Raw genomic sequence first — 23,570 nt, 5'->3', positions numbered from 1 at the left:
CCTGATTTCCTAAGGCGCCCCCTCCCCTGGGGCCTGACTTCTTACAGGCGCCCCCTCCCCTGGGGCCCGACCTCCTACAGGCGCCCCCTCCCCTGGGGTCGAAGTTCTTAAAGGCACCCCCTCCCCTTGCGCCCGGCCTCCTACAGGCAACCCCTCCCCTCGGGCCGGGCTTCCGCCGGCGCCCCCTCCCCTCGGGCGGGACTTCCGCCGGCGCCCCCTCCCGTCGTCGCGGCGTCCCCTCCTCCCGCCCGAGGCGCTCGGCGGCTCAGCCTCGCCTCTTCCTCTCCCACCTCCTCCTCCTCCACCTCCTCCTCCTCCTCCTCCTCCTCCTCCTCCTCCTCCTCCTCCTCCTCCTCCGGCTCGGGCGAGAGCAGCGGGCGGCAAGATGGCGGCGCCCAGGCAGCCGTCGGCCCGCTTGTCCGGCGTCGCGGTGCCGGCGCCCATCCAGGACCTGGAGGCGCTCCGCGCGCTGACGGCGCTCTTCAAAGAGCCGCGGAACCGGTAATGCCCGGCGCCCGGGCGGCGGGAGGACGGGCGCGGGCCCGGGAGGCGGCGCGCCCGAGAGGAGGGGCCTGCGCGGCCGCCAACGTCTCCCGCCGCGGGCGGCTCGGGGTTGGAGGGCCGCTGCGCGGGTGGGGAGGTCGAGCCTTCCGGGTCGCGGGCGCTGCCCGGAGCTGCGCTGCGTTCCCACGGGTCCCGGGGGCTGACACCGGCCTCCCACCCGCCGGCACGGGGGTGGAGCGGGCGCGGAGGGGAGAGCTGCTACCCAGTGAGCCCGGGGCCGCGCTGTGCCCGTTTATTGACTGGCACCGTTCTCGGCCCTGGCTGGGAGAGACCGACAGGGCCTCTGTAGGCGTAAAGCCGTGATCGTAGTCGGGGGGAGACGGACACCCATTCCCGGGCGGCTGCGCGAATGGCCGCGACGCAGTGCGGGCGGGGTGGGAGCTCCATTCAGTGTCCCGACGGAGCTCGGGCTTTGCCATCCCTGAAGGTGGAGGCAGCCTTTTGTGCAGATAGCGCGGCCACTGGTGAGCAGAGGCCAGTTCCATCCTGACCCTGCTACGGAGAGGCAAGATGGTGAGGCCAGAAGATGCCCAGAAGTCTCACAGTCCTGGATTTGGTTCCTGGGCTTATCCACTCACAAGCTGTGTGTTACTGGGCAGTTTCTCCAAGCCTTAGATTTCCTGCTTGGGAATACAAAATGGGAATAGAATACATAACTTTATCGCTGGATTGTGCAGAGGGACGAAGAAATAAAGCATGTAGAAATATAAAATATGCTAGGTCCTCAGCTAGTGTGTGTTCGATTTTATTCTGTTCCTCTCTGGCCCTCGATTTCCTAATCTATTTAATGGGAATAATGTGGCACAGCACTTCCCTCATGGGCTTGTTGTGAGGATTAAGTGAAGTTATGTCAATTAAATCCATAGTAGGAATACCTGAGACATAGAAAGTACTAAATAAGTGTTAGCCAGTTTTATTATTTTTTTAATTTATTTGTTGGTGGTTCACCATGGGCCAGGTATTGTGCTGGGTGATAGAGTTGAAAAGTGAAAAGTCTGTGTTTTCCCCTGGACTGGAGAGCCAGCAGATCGCTGTAATGCAATCATTGGGGTATGTACAAAGAGCAGAGGGCATGAAGAAGAAAGCGACTCGTAGATGTGGGTTAATTGGGATCATGGGTGGAGGGTCTCCTTTCCAAGTTAGACTCTTTGGTCTGAGCACTTCCTCCACCTCAAATCACAGTAGGAAGTGTGGAGATGCTGAAAGCCCAGGGCACTACTCCTAGGAGATATGCTAACTGACTTAAAACTTAGATATGTCTCTTCCGTGATGGACCCTCCTTTTAGTGTATAATCTAGTTATCAATCATTTTTTGGGCATCTACTGTGAAGCAGGCTCTTTGCTAGGGGCCAGGGGTACAAAGATGAATGTCCTGATCTTTTTATTGAACATGTTAGGGAAGTTGATATATAAACATTAATTGTAATGGAGGTCTGTACAAGAAGAGGTGGTGATATAGCAGGAGCACGTGGATCTGTTGCTTGGGGTACAGGTGGAGGGGGGGAGGCTAACTAGAAAGACCAGTCTGTACCAAGGGGCCAAATACCGATTTTGCAGAGCCGTTGAAAGGATTTAATGGAATAACACAGGTAAGATGTCTGGTACATAAAAGATATTCAAATATTAGTTCTCTTATAACCTGTAGGAAAAAATCCAAGCTCATAACCTGTTCACAAGGCCCTTCTTGACTTGGTCCTTTGTGAGTTTTTTTTAATCAAGGAAGTGATGGGAAAAGATTGGAATATTAGAGACTTCTCTTTGGCTGCCAGTGTGGGGGATAAATTAGAATGGAGCAGGAGGCAAGGGGGCTTTTTTTTTTTTTTTTTAAATTCAGTTTTATTGAAATACATTCACACACCATACAATCATCTGTGGTATACAATCCACTGTCCACAGTATGATAACATAGTTATGTGTTCATCACCACAATCTATCTCTGAATATTTTCCTTACATCAGAAGGAACCAGAACAAGAATAAAAAATAAAAGTGAAAAAAGAACACCCAAATCATCCCCCCATCCCACCCCATTTGTCTTTTAGTTTTTATCCCCATTTTTCTACTCATCCATACACTAGATAAATGGGGTGTGATCCACAAGGTCTTCACAATCACACTGTCACCGGCAAGGGAACTTTTAAGAACCTGCTGTAGAAGCCCACATGACAGAGAAAAGTGACTGGATTAGGACATTGTCTGTGGGGTGCCGTAGGATAAATACTGAAAAAATATTTACCAGGTTGAATGGACTGGGCTCAGATCTATTGGATTATTGGGGGAGAGTGAGGAAATGAGGATGCTTCCCAGATTTGGCTGCAGTTCCTTTGGTGCAGTTATCCTAGCTTCCAGGCAGGGTTTGGAGTCCGGGAAGGGAGAGCTGATGGGCGGGTCCTGGGACGGAAAGACATAGTTGTGTGGTGGTGCAGGGGGCTCTTGCTGTGGGTTTAGAAGAAGCCCAGGCTTCGTTTGGGTCCTGTTCCTGCCACTGCTTCTCTGTGTGTCTTTGGGTGAATCCTTAGCTCTTCCTCAGGGGACTCATGGGGTTTGAACCAGACCCCTGAGAGGGCCCCTGACGCTCTGGGTTCCAGCGTTTTCCTTTGTGGGGCCGCCTCCTTGGTTTACTCTCTTGGAGTGCCTAGTGCAGTTGAGCGGGTGCGGGATACTGATTACGTGCTTCGACCTGGCGGGCCTGGGCCAGGGGACCGGATCCGCCCCTGGGGAGGGTAGTGGGCACGGGTGACAGCGCCCTCCACAGCCCCCCGGGCCTGAGAAGGTGAGGCCGGAGGCAGGCCCCGTTTCCCCACCTAAAGCAAACGCTGGAGGAGGCTTGCCAGGAGGGCCGTTTCCCTCACCCTACCCCCACATTACCCGTTGCTGGTGCAACTTCCCCCACCACCGGCGCGCACGCGCCACCATCATAGCCACTCCCACCTGCTGCCTATAGCTTCTCAGAACCAATCCAAGCCTTTAACCTCTACAGCTACCCCGCCCTCTAAACCGCCCGATATAAGCTTGTACTCTCCCCTAATAAGCTCTCTCTTGGCTTCTTCACCCAAAAAGAAACGTGTCCTGCCTGTTCATTCTCGCCGCCCTTTACACCTTGCACGCCCCCGCCGGAGTCCCCCGCCTCGCCCTCGCCTCCGGGAAAGAGCCCCCGCCGCCGGTACCCTCCGAGCAATCCTGAGAGCCTAGGATTTAGCAACCGGCCGCCACCTCCCCCCAGACGAGTCAACTGCGACCGCAAGCGGGGCCAGGCAGGCAGAAGGACCCAGAGGGAGCACGGGCCAAGGTGCCAGAAGCTGGGTGGGACAAAAAGTGAAGCAAAATGAGGCCCTAGAGTAGCAAAGAGACACCAAAGGGATAGACTGAGGAAAGTAAGAAGCTAATTTGTGAAACAAAAGGTAAGACTTGTAGATGAAATAATGTATTTTGAGATTCTTCCCATATGTTTATTTCTACCAAACACACTTCTGTATGGGGTTGCTAGAATGATGGGAGTGTCACATAGTAGAAAGAACAGTGGTTCTGGAACTGTGTAGATCTGCCTGTGAATCCTGCCGTAGTCTCTTTGGGCTTAATGGTTCTCATCTTGTAAAGGGGATGATAATACCCATTTGGATTAAGGATTGCCTTCTTTCCAGTTGGCAATGACAAATTCATCATTTCTGCTCAAGGCCTCATCAGAAGTATCCTTAGAGTCCAAATTCCCATAAACAGTCTCTTCAGAGCAATCTAGGCCTTTTCTCTCAAGCTCCTCACAGTTCTTCTAGAATCTTCCCCTTATCCATTTAAAAAGCTGTTCCAACATGTTTTTACATGGTATTTACAAACCATGTATTTACAAACTCAGCAGCACCCCACTTCTCTGCTACCAAAATCTGTTCCAGTTTGCTAATGCTGCCTTTTTGCAAAATACCAGAAATGGATTGGCTTTTATAAAGGGGGTTTATTTGGTTACACAGTTACAGTCTTAAGGCCGTAAGTGTCCAAGGTAACACGTCAACAATCGGGTACCTTCACTGGAGGATGGCCAGTGGTGTCCGGAAAACCTCTATTAGCTGGGAAGGCACGTGGCTGGCATCTGTTCCAGGGTTCTGGTTTCAAAATGGCCTTCTCCCAGGATGTTCCTTTCTAGGCGTCTGCTTGCTCCTGGGTCGCTTTCTTTGTAAGCTGCAGCTCTTCCAAAATGTCACTATCAGTTGCGCTCCAAAATGGCACTCACAGCTGCGCTAAGTCTGGGTCTTTGTGGCTCTTTTAAAGGTACTTGAGTGATCCAGTCAAGACCCACCCTGAATGGGTGGGGTAACACCTCTAAGGAAAGAATCCAGTGAAAGGTCTTGCCCACAATTGACTGAGTCAATCTCCATGGAAACACTGAAACAATAGGTTCCAACATAATCATCACTAATAAGTCTGCCATCACAGGATTGCATCAAAGATAATGGCGTTTTGGGGGATATAATACATCCAAACTGGCACAGTGTGAAATGGTAAATGTTTATCATTGCTTCACATTTCTAAGTTGGTTAATTTGTTATGCAGCAACAAATCATTACACCAGTCTAAATTCTTCATGCTTTGGATTAAACTTATGCCTTGAGGTCTGTCTTAGACACTAAAATCCTTAAAAAATTTTCTTATTGTCATAAAATGTCAGTATTAAGAGACTTCTTAACTATTTTTTCTCTGTGTAAGATAATTCCCTTCTCACTTATTTTAAATTGTTTTATACCTTTTGTTTAATATAGATAACTGCATTTTCCACATTTATTTAGTAGTTAAGTGATTTTTTTTTTTTTTTTTTGCTGTGCTGTGACTCCTTGCAAGTCATGTTACATCTTTTCTGGAACAAGATAAGCTATAAATACATTAAATATTATATTTTTGGCCTTTTCCATGGGTTGTATTTTCCAGCTCTTTACTTACCTTTACGACATATCTCTAAGACCTCTTCAGACCCCCCAGTTAAAGTATGATGCCAAGTCAGCATTGGCTACTGTGCTCTTAAACCAGTGCTGTCCACTGACTGCTACATATGGCTATTTAAATTAATATGAATGGAAATTAATAATTCATTCTGTTGCACTAGCCAGATTTCAAGTGCTCAATAGCCACAGGTGGCTAGTGGCTAGTGTATTTGACAGCACTGATATGGAACATTTCCATCATTGCAGAAGGTTATCTGCGACAGTGCCGCTCAGTTTATTCATTTCTATAGGGAAAATTATGTTTTGGCTCTTGTGTTCATGAAATAATGTAACATTTGGATACTACTTTCCATGAATTCTTCTTATAATTAAACAGATGCCTCCTTGCTTCTCCATTTCATAAGCTTAAGTGAGCCAAAGGAATGAAGCCCTGATACATACAACAACATGGGTGAACCATGAAGGCATCAAGTTGAGTGAAATAAGCCAGGCACCAAAGGGCAACTATTGTATGATCTCCCTCATATAAAATAATTAGAATAAGCAAACTCGTAGAGTCAGAATCTAGAATATAGGTTAACAGGAGATGGGGTAAGGATAGGGAATGGGAAGTTAAGACTTAAAATGTACTGAGTTCCTATTTGGGATGATGGAAATCTTTTGATAATGGGTGGTGATGATGGTAGCACAACATTGTGAACATAATGAACAGCACTGGAATATATACCTGAATGTGGTTAAAGGGGGAATGTTAGGTTATGTATATGGTAGCAGAATAAAAATTAAAAAAAGAAAGAAAAAATCCATGGAATTGCAGTACACAAACAGTAAACCCTAAGTTAAACCATGGGATATAGTTATAGTAAAATTATAAAAATGTGCTTTCATCAATTGTACCAAAGTTTCCAAACCAATGAAAGGTGGAATATGGGAATCCTGTATTTTATGCGTGATTACTCTGTAAACCCACAGTTTCTCTAATAAAGAAAAAAAAATGTGACAAGGAAAAAAAGTGGGCATATCTCTTATATATCACTTTCACATCTGTATCTCTAGCATCTGGCATAGAGCCTGATAATAGTAGGTTCTTAACAATTTCTTGTGGACTTGCTGCTCTTTGTATAGCTTGTGCACACTTGGTTTCTGTGCACACTTGGTTTCTTCCATACTCACAGAAACAATGGTTTTGTTTTTTTTTTTAAGCCTATTTTTTCTCTTTAATCTCAGATTAGACAAAATTGTTTTCTGTTTACCTACTTCAAGTTTTCATACATTCTACTTAATAGTGCAGTCTACTTCTCTCTATCCTTCTGAACACTTTTACTGTGAAGCTCTATTTTCCGTTTTTTGAAGCACTTATTACATTCCAACATATAATTTAATTACTTATAGTGATTTTTGTATTTATTATCTTTCTCTTTCTAGAATGGAAGGCCCATGAGAGCAGAGAAATGTGACTTCTTTGTAATTACCCTGTTTGGATAATGCTTCTTGAATTTGTGGCTTGATGTTTTTTATTGCTTAGGGAACTTAGCCAGTATTTCTTCAGCAATTACCTTTGCTCCATTCCTGCCTTTCCTCTCAGACTCCAGTTACATATTATATCTTTCATTACCTTCCATGTGTTCTATAGGCTCTTTTCTTTATTTTCCATTCTTTTTTCTCTCCAAGCTTCTGTTTGAAATTTTTCTACTAACCTGCCTTCTAGTTCTCTAATCCTCTTTTCTGCCATTTCTAATCTGCTGCCATCTAGTGTGTGCTTAGTTTCAGTCAATTGTATTTTTCATTTTTTGAATTTCTATTTGATTCTTTTAAAAATAGATTCCTGCATTCTGTTGAAATTCATCTTGTCATTTTTCTTCTTGAGCATATTAATTCTAGTTATTTTATGAAATGTGCTGGATGATTGAGTCCTGGATGATCACCTGTGGGTCTGTTTCTGTGATCTCTTATGTCTTTTTTTTTTATTTTTTTATTTTTTTTATTTTATTGAGATATATTCACATACCACGCAGTCATACAAAACAAATCGTACTTTTGATTGTTTACAGTACCATTACATAGTTGTACATTCATCACCTAAATCAATCCCTGACACCTTCATTAGCACACACACAAAAATAACAAGAATAATAATTAGAGTGAAAAAGAGCAATTGAAGTAAAAAAGAACACTGGGTACCTTTGTTTGTTTGTTTCCTTCCCCTATTTTTCTACTCATCCATCCATAAACTAGACAAAGTGGAGTGTGGTCCTTATGGCTTTCCCAATCCCATTGTCACCCCTCATAAGCTACATTTTTATACAACTGTCTTCGAGATTCATGGGTTCTGGGTTGTAGTCTGATAGTTTCAGGTATCCATCTTATGTCTTTTTGTGTTTGGTCCTTTGGGCCAATCTTTTTTGTTGGATGCTGAATATTGTATATGGTATATTGAGGGCATTTCCAGGTATTTTCCCTTTGCAAAATATTTGCAAGCTTAAGACCAAAATCATCCTAAAAACCTTATGTACTACCAAAGCAGTTCAATGGGAAAAGGAAAATTCTTTCAACAAATACTGCTAGAACAACTGGCTGTCTAATTGGAGTAAAACCAACCTTGATCCATACCTCACACTTCAAGATGGATTATAGACCAAAATATAAAAGTTAAAACTATAATGTATTTAGAAGGAAATCTGGGAGAATATCTTTGTGATCTTAGGTGTAGGCAAACATCTTATCCAGGACGCAGGTAGCACTAACCACTCAAGAAAAACTGATACATTAGGCTTTATCAAAATTTTGAAAATTCTCCCTATCAAAAAACAATGTTAAGAAGGTGGAAAGGCAAGCCACAGACTGAGTACAGGTGTTGGCAATACATATATCTGACAAAGGACTTGTTTCAGAATGTATAAAGTACTCCTACAACTCAATAATAAAAAGAGAATCAAATTTTAAAAATGGGCTAAAAACTTAGCTTTACAAGAGAAGATACATCAGTGATCAATAAATACAAGTGCTCAACATCATTGGTCACTTGGGGAATGCAAATTAAAGCCACAGTGAGATCCTGCTGCACAGCCATTAGAATGGCTAAAATCGAAACAACTGCACTGAATTTTGGCAAGAGTATGGAGCAGCTGGAACCCTCATATACTGCTTGTGGGAGTGTAAATGGTACAACTATTTTTGGAAACATTTTGGCAGGTTTCTTTTTTTTTTAATTTTTATTAAGTTAAACATAGCCTCCACCTGCGAGCCTAGGTATTTCCACAAAAGAAGAATGTATAGACTGGTACAGGAATGTTCTTAGCAGCTTCACTCATAATAGTCAGATACTGGCAACAGCTCCTATCCATCAGTGAGTGTGGATAAAACTACTCAGCAGTTAAAGTGAATAAACCACCAATCATACATCAACCTGGATGACAGAAGCACACAGGATGAAAGAAGCTGAACTGAATGCGTACATACTGTATGAGTTTATTTATGTGAAGTTCTCCAGTGGGCAAAGCTAAATATTTGTACACAGTGATATGAGTCTGAACATGGTTATCAAAGGAGAGTGGGGATTGACTGGAAAAGAGCATGGGGTAAAGAAATGTGTTCTCTGTTGATGGGGGTACTGGTTGCTTGAGTGTATGCGTTTGTCACAGGTCATTGAACTGTACCATTTAATTTGGTGTCATTTTACTGTATATAAATTATACCTCAGATAACTGCATGTAAATTATTACCAAACCTGCCCCTCCCCCAAAATTTTTGTGTGTGCTAAATCTCAGCCAGCATTGTTCAGTACTTTGAAGAAACATCATTGGCCTTTTCTGCACACTCATTGAAAGATATCATTGGTAAAGCCATATTTTTTTAATAGAGTTTTATTGAGATACATTCACATACCCTACAATCATCCACAGTGTACAGTTATTCATAGTACCATCATACAGTTGTGGATTCATCACCAGAATCATGTTTTGAATGTTTTCCTTACTCCAAAAAAAAAAAAAAAAAAAAAAGTGAAAAAGAACACCTAAAACATTCCATCCCTCCCATCTCACCCTATTTTTCATTTAGTTTTTGTCCCCATTTTTCTACTCATCTGTCCATACACTGGATAAAGGGAGTGTGAGCCACAAGGTTTTCACAATCACGCAGTTACACCATGTAAGCTACATAGTTATGCAATCGTTTTCAAGAAACAAGGCTACTTACTGGGTTGCAGTTTGACCGTTGCAGGTATTTCCTCCTAGCTATTCCAATACACTAAAAACTAAAAAGGGATATCTATATAATGCATAAGAATAACCTCCAGAGTGGCCTCTTGACTCCATTTGAGATCTCTCAGCCACTGAAACTTAATTTTGTTTCATTTCTCTTTCCCCTTTTGGTCAAGAAGGCTTTCTCAATCCCACGATGCTGGGTCTAGGCTCATCCCCGGGAGTCATGTCCTGCGTTGCCAGGAAGATTTACAACCCTGGGAGTCGGGTCCCACGTAGGGGGGAGGACAGTGAGTTCACCTGCTGGTGGTAAAGCAGTATTTTTCATTGTAGAATTTGCTGTGAGAAAAGAAGGGAAGTGTGGGTATTGGGTTCTCTAATGTTTATTAGGATACTGGGGGCTCATTGAGTTTTGTTCATGTTTTCTTCTACGCCAGGCAGTGCTCGTCTCTGCTTCCGGAGCCTGGCTGAGGTGATTAACTATATGAATGAATAGATGGCCTGAGGTCTAAATCTGGAAAAAAGACAGAAATAATCTTGGAAGGATGAGGGAAGCAAGTGGAAGATGTGGCCCAGGATATTTCCACTTAGAATTGCAGTTTAAGGGTGCTTGTATAATCTCCCATTGCAGATTGACTGCATAGCTTTTCTCATCTGATGGGTTTGTGACCTTGGAGGGGAAATTTGCCTCAGCACTTCATTCTTTCCTGACCTCAGTAATAGGGGCCTCCTGTGGGTTCCTTTTTCAGAGTGACTGAAGTGTGTGTGTGTGTGTGTATTTTTGTAACAATTTGTTTTCGGGAGCGTCTCCCCGCCACCCTCCGCCCTTTTCCTTGAAATGAACCAGTATGAAGTATCAGTGCCTTTCTGGATTCAGGCAGTGGGTTTTTAGCTATAGACTTAAGCACATACTGTAACCTTATTTTCTCATTGGTAAAATGGGTCTACTCTGTAGGGTGATTGGGATCAGGGTCTGTTCTGGGTGGTGACTGAAGTGTGCCTGGCACACACCAACAACTGTGCTCAGAGCAGGCGCTGGAGTTGGAGGCTGGAGTGAAAAGAACCAAGACTTTTGGTCCTGCTGGAGAATTTGACATAATTAAAATAGCGCTTGCGCAGTCTTTAATCTCAGTTCCATGATGGAACCGTCTCCAGAACTTTAGCATAAGAAGCAGATATAATAACTCAGTCAGTGAAAAAAAAAATGGTTTTTCAAATCCAAAAGAAGTGGACAGTAATTTCTTACTGGTTGTAATTATTTGGAATAAAAGTAGTTTAGCAATATTAAACAATTTTTAAAAAGCTGTTAGAATTCCCAACTAAAAATGTGAATGCTTGAAAATAACTTAATGTTCTGACTTGAACAGGAGGAGGAATTCAGATGTCTTTGCACTGAATGATGGTACACTAAGGAACTGTTGTGTGAAAAAAGCCTTACTTGCGTACTTTGAGGAAATGGAAACTTCTCATTAGCTTTCATCCCAGTGTTTGTTTGCTTACCTTTAACATCTCAACAAATCAAAACCACAAGTATTTATTAATGTTAATGCCTTTACTGGGGATGGTATGACAGATAATGTAACAAGTTCCCATGGATTTGACTCGCAAAATCAACAAATATTAAAATTTTGTCTTGTTTTCTCAAAATGTAAAGCATTACTGACACCATTACTCCACGAGTTAGCAGCTTAGAACCCCCATCCTTTATGATCTCACAGAGTCTTGAGGGCCAGGAATCCGGAGCTGCTTAGCTGGGTGGTCCTGGGTGGTCTCTGAGGCCTGCCTGGGGCAGAAGGCTCCACTTAGGGCTCACCCACGCGGCCATTGGCAGAGGATTCCAGAACCTCGCGGTGTGGACCTCTCCTCCAGCTGCTTGGGATCTGGCAGCTGGCTTCTCTTAGAGCGAGTGATCCAAGAGAGTGTGCTCAAGATGGAGTGCTCTCCTCCAAACCTGGTCCTGGAAAGGACACCGTTACTGCTGCTGTAGCTGATGGTTGCTGGAGGGGACAGTACGGAAGAGTGAGTACTGGGGATGGGCAGCATTAGGAGCCCTCTTGGAGGCCAGCTGCCGCGTCTCTGTGTCCTTCCCCAACCCCATTCCTCTCCCTTCTTACCCAGGAGCAGTTATCTGTCTGGCCCTAAAGGTAGATTGTTTTAAAAATTTTAGCTCAATGGTGTGCATTCTGTTTTATGCATATGTTCTGCAGTTTGCCTTTTTTATTAAACGTTTTTTGAGTGCTACCAGTACTCATAAATAGAGAGCTAGATTATTAACTGTTGGGAAATATGCCATCATAGGAGTACATCATAATTTATCTACCCCTTTCCCCACTGATGGATATTTGGGATGTTTTGAATTTTTTTGTAATTTAGGCAGCGCTACAGAGACACTTTACACATCTCCTGGGATACTTGATTCTTAGTTTGTTTTTTCCCCTAAAGCAAACTCTGAGGCAAGGACTTAGGTGCAAGTGGTTTACTTGGAAGTGGTCCCCAGCAGTCAGGATTGTGTGACAATGGGAGTTGGTAATAGGGACCTGACAAGGGTGCCATAGGGAGCTGGAACTGCTGTTACTCCCACACGAGATCCCTGAGGCACAGTGCAGACTGCCCTTCCAAATTGTCTCTGGAGAATGTGTGGCTGGGTAGCATGTCTATTAACCTGCTGCCCACTGGTTGAGAATTGTCCCTGGGGTCATTAACTAAGCAGGCCAAAGGGATGGGCTGTGGGCCACCACCAGCGTTCGGTGTAGTCTGCCCTTCCACTTCTTAGACCTGCTCTTGCCTGATACTGTCCACTCGGACTGACTCTTCAAGGTAGTAGCCAGTTGCAGTCTAGAAGAAAAGACCTAAGAGGGGAGTATTAGTGGAACCAGCTTCAGTCCCTACTGCTGTGGCCTGTCCTGAAACCAGAATTGATAATTATCCTGTCTACTATTCATTCTAGATTTCCCTTCCTTTCAGCCAGCATTTTAGCTAGGCTGCATTGCTAAGGGGTCTGAGCCCTTGGTCACTTTGTTCTGGTCAGTCTGTGGCTGCTGCAGGTGCCTATTCCTGGTTTTCACCAGGCCTGGAAGTACCAAGAGACCTCCTAAGGAATCCCCAAGTTCTAGATCTGTTCCTCCCTGCCCTTCATGATCATCAGAGTTGATCACCCCTTCTGATGCATTAACTCATTTCTTTGCCTGCTAGTTTGCAGATCCCAAAGTGGCCACTCTGTATGTAGGTAGAGTTCATGGTGCAGTGGAACCCTTACTGTGCCCCCCAATGGAAGTGTTCTTCTTCCGGACCCAGGACTTAGTCCAGCACGACCTGGAGTTGTGGGATTGGGAGTGCAGATTCTGCAAGTGGGTCCCTGGGAGTGATGATGAGAGCGGCCAGTCTTTCTTACTGTTAGTTGTTCTCTGAACCTTTAGTTTGCTGGCTCACCTGGAGAGGTTTATGATATTCCCCCGCTCCGGGCTCACTCCTCACAACTGATGGTTTTGTCTTTGTCTCTACTCTTTCCCCCAGTGACTCTAGAATAAAGTCTGATACTGATGATTTATATCATAGTGACATTGGGGATACTGCATTTCTGGTCCCCAATCTGCCAAGCATCTTGGTTCAGGTCCTACCTGTGAAGCTCTTTTGGCTTCCTCCTGAGGTGGAGGTGGACAGCTTTGTATACAGCCTATCCTCAGGGCTGTGTTGACAGCAGGTCTTCTCACTCCTTCAGGTGCAGGGGTCCTGCCCTCCTGCTGGATCCACGTGATGGCTCTGATCTCTGCAAGGTGTTGGGGGCCTTTGGTTCCCTTCGTCCCGTCAGGCTGCCCCTGCCCATTCTGAACATGTTGGGCTCTTTGGTTTCAAACGTGATCATAGCTGAGTGTTTCCATTTAGTTTCTGGTATTTGGAGATAGTTATTTTGCTTTTGTTTTGGGCTTTATTTGTTTATTGGTTTGTCTATTTATTTATTTATACATTTATACAAAACCTTACCATTGCGTTGCTTGTAATAGGGAAGGTGTTTAAAGTGTTATCTCTTCCCTCACTGCACTTTCCATTTCATGATGTGATGGTCTTCACACGTCTTTCTTTCAACTAGATTGTGACTTTATGGAGGCCAGGGGCTGTCTTCTGTATGCTGTTTCCTAGCACACTTCCTGGCCTGTTTTGGGTACCCAGTAAATGTTGGACTGAATAGAGCACTGAGGAGCCAGGGGCTGTACTGAGACTGTCACTTCTTTGTGCTGACAGAGAGCCCATCAGTGATAATTACTCAAAAGCTGCTAAATTGCTCTAGCATGTAATTTGTTCATTCATTTATGCACTCTACAAATGCCATGTGCCAAGCTCTGTACTAAGTGCTGTAACTGTAGATTACATGATAAAATTAACTATATTTAGTTTATTTTGAACCACCAACGAAGGAATAGCTCAAATGCCGTAATGTTAAATTTATAGATAAAAATGTCTTCTGCCTTCGTTCTTTGCTCATAGACATGCTCCTGGTCTTCCCTCAAGATTTAATTACCATCTCACCTCTTAAGCCTTTTCTGACCTAAGTGCATCTCCTTTATATTCCCTTGGCATTGTGTGCTTAAGTCATTCAAAGAACCTTGGTATTGTCATCCCTTTCTTACCTGCCAGTCCCGCTAGAATGAGAGCGACCTGAGGGCAGGATTCTTATTTACTTCTGTATTCTCAGTACCTAGTTTAAGACCTAGCACATAGTGAGCACCCAATACCATTTTTGTTGTTTCCTTGAATATTTAAATTTCTTGTGTCCTTAGATACAAAATGAGAGCATAGAAGAAAGACTGGTAGAAAGGGCATAGAAAAATTATCAGATATGACTTCATAAAGAAAGTGAACTGATGAGATAATTTAGAGGTCAGAGTAGCACAGAACTAAAAACTAAACCTATCCTTCTGTGTATATACACATACACGTAAGTTTTCCCCAACATTACTAAGTCTCTGGCCACCAGAAGTGTCTGGCTGCACCAAAAGAAAAAGAAAAAGAAAAAAAGAAAGTGAAAAAACCCAACCCACATGTCTTGTCTGCTTTGCTAAGGATGCCGTGTGGCATCTTGACTCAAATGTGATTCAGCCCCCCTTGGTTGCGGGAGAGCCTCAATTAAGTCACCCTATAAAAAGAGCCTCTAGGGAATGTGATGGCCATTTCCTTTAGTTTTACCTTTGCCATGAGCTGGAATACCACTTGGAACTATTTGGTAAGGTGTTCTGACTCAACTTCAAAATACAGAAGTGGTCAGTGTGAGCCACCCCTCATATTCAATTTTCTTAAATGGATAAAACAGGAAAAAGTCTGAGCCAGCAAATCAAAATAAATAAATAAGGTTAGAACTGTGACCGGCAGTACCCTCAAAGGAGACTCTCAACTCTTTTGTGCTTCCAGCCTTGTGTAGTGGTCTGTCTGGACTCAAGGGCTTGATCGCTGGACTGTGGATATGTGCACTCGCTCAAAGGCAGAGGAATCCTGGGACAAACTCAGGACCGAGCCAACCTATCTGTTGGTCACAACCCTAGAGAAGTCACAGTAGAGTTAAGCAGATGATTTGTAAGCAAGTGTACTCATGACAGCCACTGAGGAGTTTATATAGTGCTTAGGCAAATATTAGGCACAGTTTAAGTGTTAACTGCTGTCATCATCATCATCGAGAAGATTATAAAAGTTTATTGAAAGACATTAAAGAAGACTTAAATGGGATGATACACCGTTACATGCATAGGCAGTCCCAGTAACATAAAGACATCTGTTCTCCCCAGATTGATCCATAGATCCAATGCCATACGAAATAAAATCTCAACAGGGTTTTTGCTAGAACTTCACCAGCATGTCTTTCCCAGAAGGCCTTGAAAGTCGGAGACTGTTTTCTGTCCTATGTACTTAATATGAGTTCTGTTTGGCTCAAAGATTTGGTAACTGTTCCTTCCTTACCACTGCTGCTTTCAAACCTTTTCCCTCCACAATCCCTTCTGATATTTAATCTCATGCCATCAGGCTGTGCCACGTATTCATCACTTTTGCAGTTGAAGGAGATGTGTGGGTCACTCCACCTCATTTCTTGGTTTAGTCCTAGTTCTTTGTTACTCTGCATTACTTCTCCTGTCTGAAATCTTGATTATTTCAGTGTTTACATAGATTATCCTTTCATTACGCTGGCCTCTTATTTCCTTGACTTTCTCTCCTTCAGTGAGCTTGACCTCCACCCCATCTCAACCAAACCCTGCCAGATTCTACCTAGATGTTGCCATTAACTAGATAGCTGTGTTCCCCCCACAGTCTCAATTTCAGGCTTTCCACTCTCTAGCTACCCCTCCTTTTATCTTCCCTGCTAACTCTCTACAATCCCTACTCCAACAAGTATTTGGCCCCACCATGACCTATAATCTGTTAATCTTGCTTCCTGTTCACTGTCCCGTTTGTCTCTCGTGTTGACATTTTCCATCTTAGTCCAGTTTAGATCCATGGATCAGTATTAAAAGCATTCCCTTGCATACATCTTCAGTTCCCTTACCTCCTCTCTCACTTGGTTATGTATTTACCTGGCAAAACTCCAACTTTGGTTAAACCCAATTTTCTGTTTCTTTTATGCCTACACCCAAGTAGCTGAATGAGGCTGAAGAAAAACATACAACCATGCTGTTTGGTCTTACTTTAAATAGATGATGAACAACACTGGGTGGGGGTGGGGGTGGCACTTAGTGCTGCCTGGCAATCCTACTATATTTCCCTGACCCATTTAAACTCCTGCTCTCCCAGTCAGCTATTTCATACCTCCTTCCTCTCTGTAAATCTTCATTTCCTTTCCCTCATTCTCACTCTCAGTTTTCTGTTTTACTGAGAAAATAGGAGCAACCAGAAGATAATTCCCTGGAACCCCCCCATCACACTGTCTACCCACAAATTATATCCATGTCCACACAACCTGCTTTCTCTTTTATGGAACGGATGAACTGTCCTTTTTTCCGAATGCTAGACCCCATCAGTGCTGCATTAAATTTCACTCCCTTTTGCATGAGTTGCTCTGGCAATTCTCTTTTCTCTGGTCTTAAATCATCAGTTTTTGGCTTTCTATTGCATTATTCTCATCAGTTTATAAAGTTGCTGTAATTTTGTCTCTTCTCTGTTAGAATACAAAGTCCATGATGGCAGAGATTTTTTGTCTTTTTTCCCAGCAACCAGAACTGGGATAGCTTAGTACTTGGTAGGTACAGAATTAACATTCATTGGATGAATTGAATTATTATGAAAGAGTTAAGGGTCAAGAATAGCTGAAACAATCCTTTTCAAGGTTGGAGAACATGCCCTGCCAGATATTAAGACTTATTTCAGAGCTATAGTAATTAAGAAAAGGTGAAATTGGTAGAGAGATAGAAAAGTAAGCCATTGGAATAGACTCGAGAGCCCAGGATCAGAACTGTGCATTGTGGAAACTGCATCAGTGCCTGCGGCACCCAGACCCGCACGGAGGGTGGGCCACCTGTGGGACGTTCTGTGACAGTTCTTATCCATATGGACAAAAATTCAGTTGGATTCCTACCTGTAACCATATGGATTTAGAAATATGTAACTGGAAGAACTAAAACTTTGGAAGAAAATATATGGAGAATACTTTTATATACTTGGTAGAGAAAGGTTTTGTATACAGGACACAAACATGGGAATCTCATATGGGAGATTTTGACTAAACCAAATACATTAAAATTAAGAACTTTTTTCATCAGTAGACACCATGAAGTGAGTGAAAAGACAAGTCACAAATTGTGAGAAGATTTTTGAGACAGATAACTTCAAAGAGTATTAGTATATTGATTATATATAGAATACCTCTGCATCAGTAAGGAAAAGACAAACCTCCCCAGAGGAAAATGGATCAAAGACGGCAACGGCATTCCACAGAAAAAGAAACAGTCAGAGTCAGTAAACATTGCATAGTCTTGTAAGTGATCAGTGAAATCCAAATTAAAGTCACAAATGAGATACCAGTGTGCATTGATCGGATTGGCAGACGTTATGAAAGGTCACCTAAGAGTCGGTGAGGGTGAGGAGCCAAGGGAACTCTTACACAGCAACTGGTGCAGCCACTTGGGAAAACAATTTGGATAGTGAAGTTGAAGATGCTCGTTCATCACAACCCCGCACCCCTCCTCGGCACACAGGCTGAGGAAACTTGCTTATAGGCACCCAGAGACTCGCATTGTGTGTCAGAACAAAACTCTGCAGTCACCCAGATGTCTCACAGTGGTGGGACAAATAAATGGTGGAGTCTGCATTCAGTGGAACATATACAACAGTGAAAATGGATGCACTGCTGTTACCTCTGTCATCACTGATGAATCTGAAAGGCTTAATGTTCAATTTAAAATGTGGTAGAAACACGGTGGAGAATCCATTCTGTTGAAAAAATTTTTTTAGCAGTAGATCTGTCTTTTATGATTTATATCTGCACCTCTGCAGTGCTTATACATTTTCTTTCTCAATTCCAGTCTCTTCCTACTGATTTGTTAATGTTAAGTCATTTTTAAACTCATCCTAGTAATAACGTAATTTAATAATAGACTTTAGATAACATATTTATGACAAAACTCATTATCGTAATTATTATTATTATTTTTTTAAATGTAACATATACACATGTATTATTTTAGGCTTTTTTTCCCTATTCTAACTTACTATTTTCACTTAACAATACATCTTGGGTATCTTTCCATGTTGGCACATATAAATTTACTTCATTCTTTTTTAACTGTTAGGTGTTATTACAAAGTATGGATATAGCATAATTTATTTAACCAATTTACGATTGATGGATATTTAGGTTTTCAATTTTTCACCACTGGAAACAATGATGTGATACACATCCCTATACATAAATCATTCTATAGCACAGATTTGTGGAAATGGTGCTGCTAGTATTTCCATTATAAATTTTTTTTTGTTAATGCCATGAACATATTTCTTTTTTTTATCATAATTATTTTAAACTTACTATTATAAATGTTAGCCATAACATTTGTAATTAATTACAACTCTACCTTTAGAAATTCATTCCTTTGGCAAATAAAGTAGTGATAGTGGGTAATGTTTATTCAAACATTAGCACCATGACATGAATTAATTTAATGTGTTAGACTGTTAAGCCAAGATGATAGAAAAAGTAATGTGACAGATGGCTTTTTTAACTTAAGAAACTTATACACAATAACCCTTATATAAATATATATAACATATATAGTTGTTACCACCATCACAATCAAGAACAGTTGGATCATCCCCCAAATTTCGTAGTATCCCTTGAATTCCATCCTTCCCACTAAGCCAGGCAACCATTACTCTGTCTTCTGTTCCTGTAGTTTTCCGTTTTTCCAGAATGTTGTATAAATGGAGTCATACCATGCCCAACCTTTTTTTTTTAAATTCAGTTTTATTGAGATATATTCACATACCATATAGTCATCCATGGTGTACAATCAGCTGTTCACAGTACCATCATATAGTTGTATATTCATCACCCCAATCTATTTTTGAACACTTTCCTTACACCAGAAAGAAACAGAATAAGAATAAAAAATAAAAGTAAAAAAGAACACCCAAATCATCCCCCCATCCCACGCTATTTTTCATTTAGTTTTTGTCCCCATTTTTCTACTCTTCCATACACTGGATAAAGGGAGTGGATCCACAAGGTTTTCACAATCACACTGTTACCCTTTACAAGCTACATTGTTATACAATCATCTTCAAGAGTTAGGGCTACTGGGTTGTAGTTTGATAGTTTCAGGTATTTATTTCTAGCTATTCCAAAACATTAAGAGCTAAAAAGTGTTATCTATATAGTGCGTAAGAGCGTCCACCAGAGTGACCTCTCGACTCCATTTCAAATCTCTCAGCCACTGAAGCTTTATTTCATTTCATTTCCTATCCCCCTTTTGGTCAAAAAGAAGTTCTCAATCCCACGATGCCAGGTCCAGATTCATCCGCAGGAGTCGTATCCTGCGTTTCTAGGGAGATTTACACCCCTGGGAGTCAGGTCCCATGTAGGGGAGAGGACAATGAGTTCACCTGCCGAGTTGGCTTAGCTAGAGAGAAAGGGCCACATCTGAGCAACAAAGAGCATGCCCAACCTTTTGAGTCTGGCTTCCTTCACTTAGCAAAATGCATTTGAGACTCGTCTGTGTCGTGTGTATCAGTAGTTCATTCTTCTTTATCACTGAGTAATAGTCTATTTTATAGGCATGCCAAAGGTTTTCTGTTCATTAGTTCAAGGTTATTTGCATCTAGTGATTGGCAATTATGAACAACCAAAATTTGGTTTGGACGTTGATACTGACGATGCCACGTGCACGCCAAGAGGTTTTGAGAATGTGTATTGGTTACCTAACGTCAACTGACATCTATGGGACACTCCGCCCAGCCCCAGGGAAACCCGGGGCCTTCTGAGGTGTGCAGGGCTTTTCTGGGGAGGCAGGGCAGGACTCTGAGCTGGTCTGTCGTGGCTTCAGGGAGCACAGAGGAGACTGACTGGCTTGGAGCCTTTTTTCGGGATGAGCTGGGGTGAGGGTGTGTGCACGGGAAGCAGCTTGTGTCGTTTGATTCTCCCACCAGTGCCAAAGGAGGGAGCACCCAGGCTTTCTTATCAGAGTGCCCAAATGTGGGGCTGAAGAGGGAGAGATGAGGCTTAAATGTTGTCAGCAGCCTAACATCAAAAAATGGAGTTGGACTCTTTATTATGTGTGTGAGGTGAGTTTTTGGTTCTCTTCAGTAAATGCCCAGGAGTTGCACTGCTGGGTCACAGCGTGTGTTTAATGTTACAGGAATTTGCCAGACTGTTTTCCTTCCAGCAAAATATGAGAGCTCTAGTTGTTTGACCTCCATCTTGGCAGCTCTTGGTAGTGTTAGGTTTTTGTGTTTTTTTTGATGTCAGCCATTCTAATAGGTGTATGGTGGTGATTTCTGTGGTTTTAAGTTGCATTTCCCTAATGGCAAATGTGTTGAACATCTTTTCATGCCTTACATGCTATCTGTGTATCTTTTTTGGTGAAGTGTCTGTTTGGATCTTTTGCCTGCTTTTTAAAATTGGGATATTTATTTTCTTATTATTGAGTTTTGAGAGTTCAGTATTCTGTATGCAAGTCAGATAATGATTTGCAATATTTTCTCCCAGTCTGTGGCTTGTTTTTTTATTCTCTCAACATTGTGTTTTTTTTTCCAGAGCAGAATAGTTAAAGTTTGATGAAGCATCATTAAAAGAGTTTTAATGGATCTTGCGTTTGGTGTCATTTCTAAGGAATTTTGTCTAATTCAAGGGCACAAAGATTTTCTCTTAAACTTCCTCATAGAAGTTTTATAGTTTTAGATTTTTCATTTAGGTTCGTGGTCCATTTTGAGTTAAGTTTTATAAGGTGTGAGGTATGGGTCGAGGTTCATTTATTCTCATGTGGCTATTCAAAGACTGCCTTTCTTCATTGAATTGCCTTTGCACATTTGTCAAAAATGAGCTGACCAGGCAAGCATCTTCTGCCCTAGGCCTGGAGGGCTGACTTGGCTGGGGCTTCACCTGCCTCCCTTGTCGGCCATTTTCAATTTTCTGACCTGATGCTGCCTCCTGGACTGGGGGGTGTGTTTTGGAAGTGTGCTGTGTGCTGTGCAGGGACGGCCTTAGCTTCCTGTGCACACAGCCGCTTGGAAAAGGGCCAGGATTTAATTACCATCAGATTTTAGTAGGAATGGAACTTAACGGCAGAGAATAATGGAAAGAAGTTTTTATCTCTGAACATTGAATGAGATAAATTCCCAGCTGCTGCTCTATTTTTATGCCTTTGGGGCAGATTTCTTTATGAATAAGATATAATCATTTAATACTGAGAGTTTAAGATGTCTGTAACTGTCAACCTCAGTACTGTTACTACAGTATTACATTCTGCAAATGCCCTTAAGGTATATAGTAGAACATAAAATTGGTAAATAACTCAGGTTCCATTCACTACGATTTGGAAAAGATAAATATTTATAGAATGAGACCTCTTATTTTGGACTAGCTTTTTTTTTTTAATTTAATTTTTTTTTTATTAAATTCAGTTTTATTGAAATACATTCACACACCATACAATCATCCATGGTATATAATCCACTATCCACAGTATGATAACATAGTTATGCGTTCATCAGCACACTATCTCTGAACATTTTCCTTACATCAGAAAGAACCAGAACAAGAATAAAAAATAAAAGTGAAAAAAGAACACCCAGGTCATCTCCCCATCCCACCCCATTTGTCCTTTAGTTTTTATCCCCATTTTTCTACTCATCCGTACACTAGATAAATGGGGTGTGATCCACAAGGTCTTCACAATCACACTGTCACCCCTTGCAATCTACATTATTATATAATTGTCTTCAGGAGTCTAGACTGCTGGGTTGGAGTTTGGTAGTTTCAGGTATTTACTTCTAGCTATTCCAATACATTAAAACCTAAGAGGTGTTATCTATATAATGCATAAGAATGTCCACCAGGAGTGACCTCTTGACTCCATTTGAAATCCCTCAGCCACTGAAACTGTTTCGTCTCATTTTGCATCCCCCTTTTGGTCAAGAAGATACCCTCAGTCCCACGATGCCGGGTCCACATTCATCCCTGGGAGACATATTCTGCATTGCCAGGGAGATTTACACCCCTGGGAGTTGGGTCCCAAGTAGGGGGGAGGGCAGCGAGTTCACCTGTCAAGATGGCTCAGGTAGAGAGAGAGAGGGCCACATCTGAGCAACAAAGAGGTACTCAGGGGGAGACTCTTAGGCACCATTACATGCAAGTTTAGACTCTCCTTTGCGGTAATGAGCTTTATGAGGGCAAGTCCCATGATCGAGGGCTCAGCACATCAAACTGCCAGTCCCAATGTTTGTGACAACATCAACACCAGTCCAGGTGAGGATGTCCAACACATCTGCACCTTCCCCCAGATCCTCGGGGCTGGGGAGGGGGAGGCTGTAAATATATTTTTTATTATCTGCCCAAATTACTCTGGGATGTGTCACTATTTCACTCCAGCCTATACTAACCTACCGTATCTCACTTCCTATCCAAAGTTCCATGCAGTTGTGGAGTTTGAACAAATCAACTGTAGAGTTGTAGTGTTTAGAAAATTTAGATCCTGTACCAAATAGATATCTCTTCCCTTGGTCTCATATGGAAGTTGAAGTTTTAAAACACAATCAGTTTCAACCTTTATCCTTTGGCCTGGCTTGCCCTGGTCTTAACCAGACCTGCTTCATTCATATCACTAATTGAAGTCTGGGCTCTTTTTCAGCTTTTTTTTTTTTTTTTTTTTTTTTTACAGTGGCTGTATGCACTAATACTGACATTCATATCTGCCGAGCTCTAGCTCTGAGTTTCAGGTGTCTCAGAGATATGCATTGTTCCAGAGACCAATCAGGTTATACGCTAGGGGATCAGCATCTCAAAGTTTAGAGATAGACATTATAATTCAGGGATAGAGTTAACTGCTGTAAGAGCTTACAATCTAGGGACTGTTACAATTATTATGTCCACGTTAGGCTATGTTCTAAGATTCAATTCTGAGTTTACACATTGTAGTTCGTCCATATTGGTGAGGCATCATCCCTCTCACCATGTTTTCTCCAGCACTTTTACTCCTATATATATATTTTCCTACAATTTTATAGAGTTATATTCACATACCATACATTTATCCACAGTGTACAATCAGTTGTTCATGGTATCATCATAAAGTTGTACATTTATCACCACAATCAGCAGTTGAACATATTACTACAAGAAAAATTGTTTTTTTTTTTAGCAATGATAAAAAGAAAAATAACATGTCATACAATACAATATACTAGTAAGG

General features: G+C 42.3%; 1 protein-coding gene across 1 annotated transcript in view; it reads left to right on the top strand.

Moving 5' to 3' along the window:
* Positions 1 to 338: 338 nt before the first annotated feature.
* The window catches only part of ATXN10 (ataxin 10), a 225,650-nt gene continuing 202,418 nt past the window's right edge, over positions 339 to 23,570 (top strand). The window contains exon 1 of the mRNA XM_037847617.1: positions 339 to 501. Coding sequence (XP_037703545.1) covers positions 386 to 501 — 116 coding nt within the window. The 5' untranslated portion in view covers positions 339 to 385. The remainder of the gene's footprint in view (positions 502 to 23,570) is intronic.

The sequence above is a fragment of the Choloepus didactylus genome, chromosome 8 (assembly GCF_015220235.1).
Source record: "Choloepus didactylus isolate mChoDid1 chromosome 8, mChoDid1.pri, whole genome shotgun sequence".
Classification (NCBI taxonomy): domain Eukaryota; kingdom Metazoa; phylum Chordata; class Mammalia; order Pilosa; family Megalonychidae; genus Choloepus; species Choloepus didactylus.
This window is presented reverse-complemented; position numbering and strand designations above follow the sequence as displayed.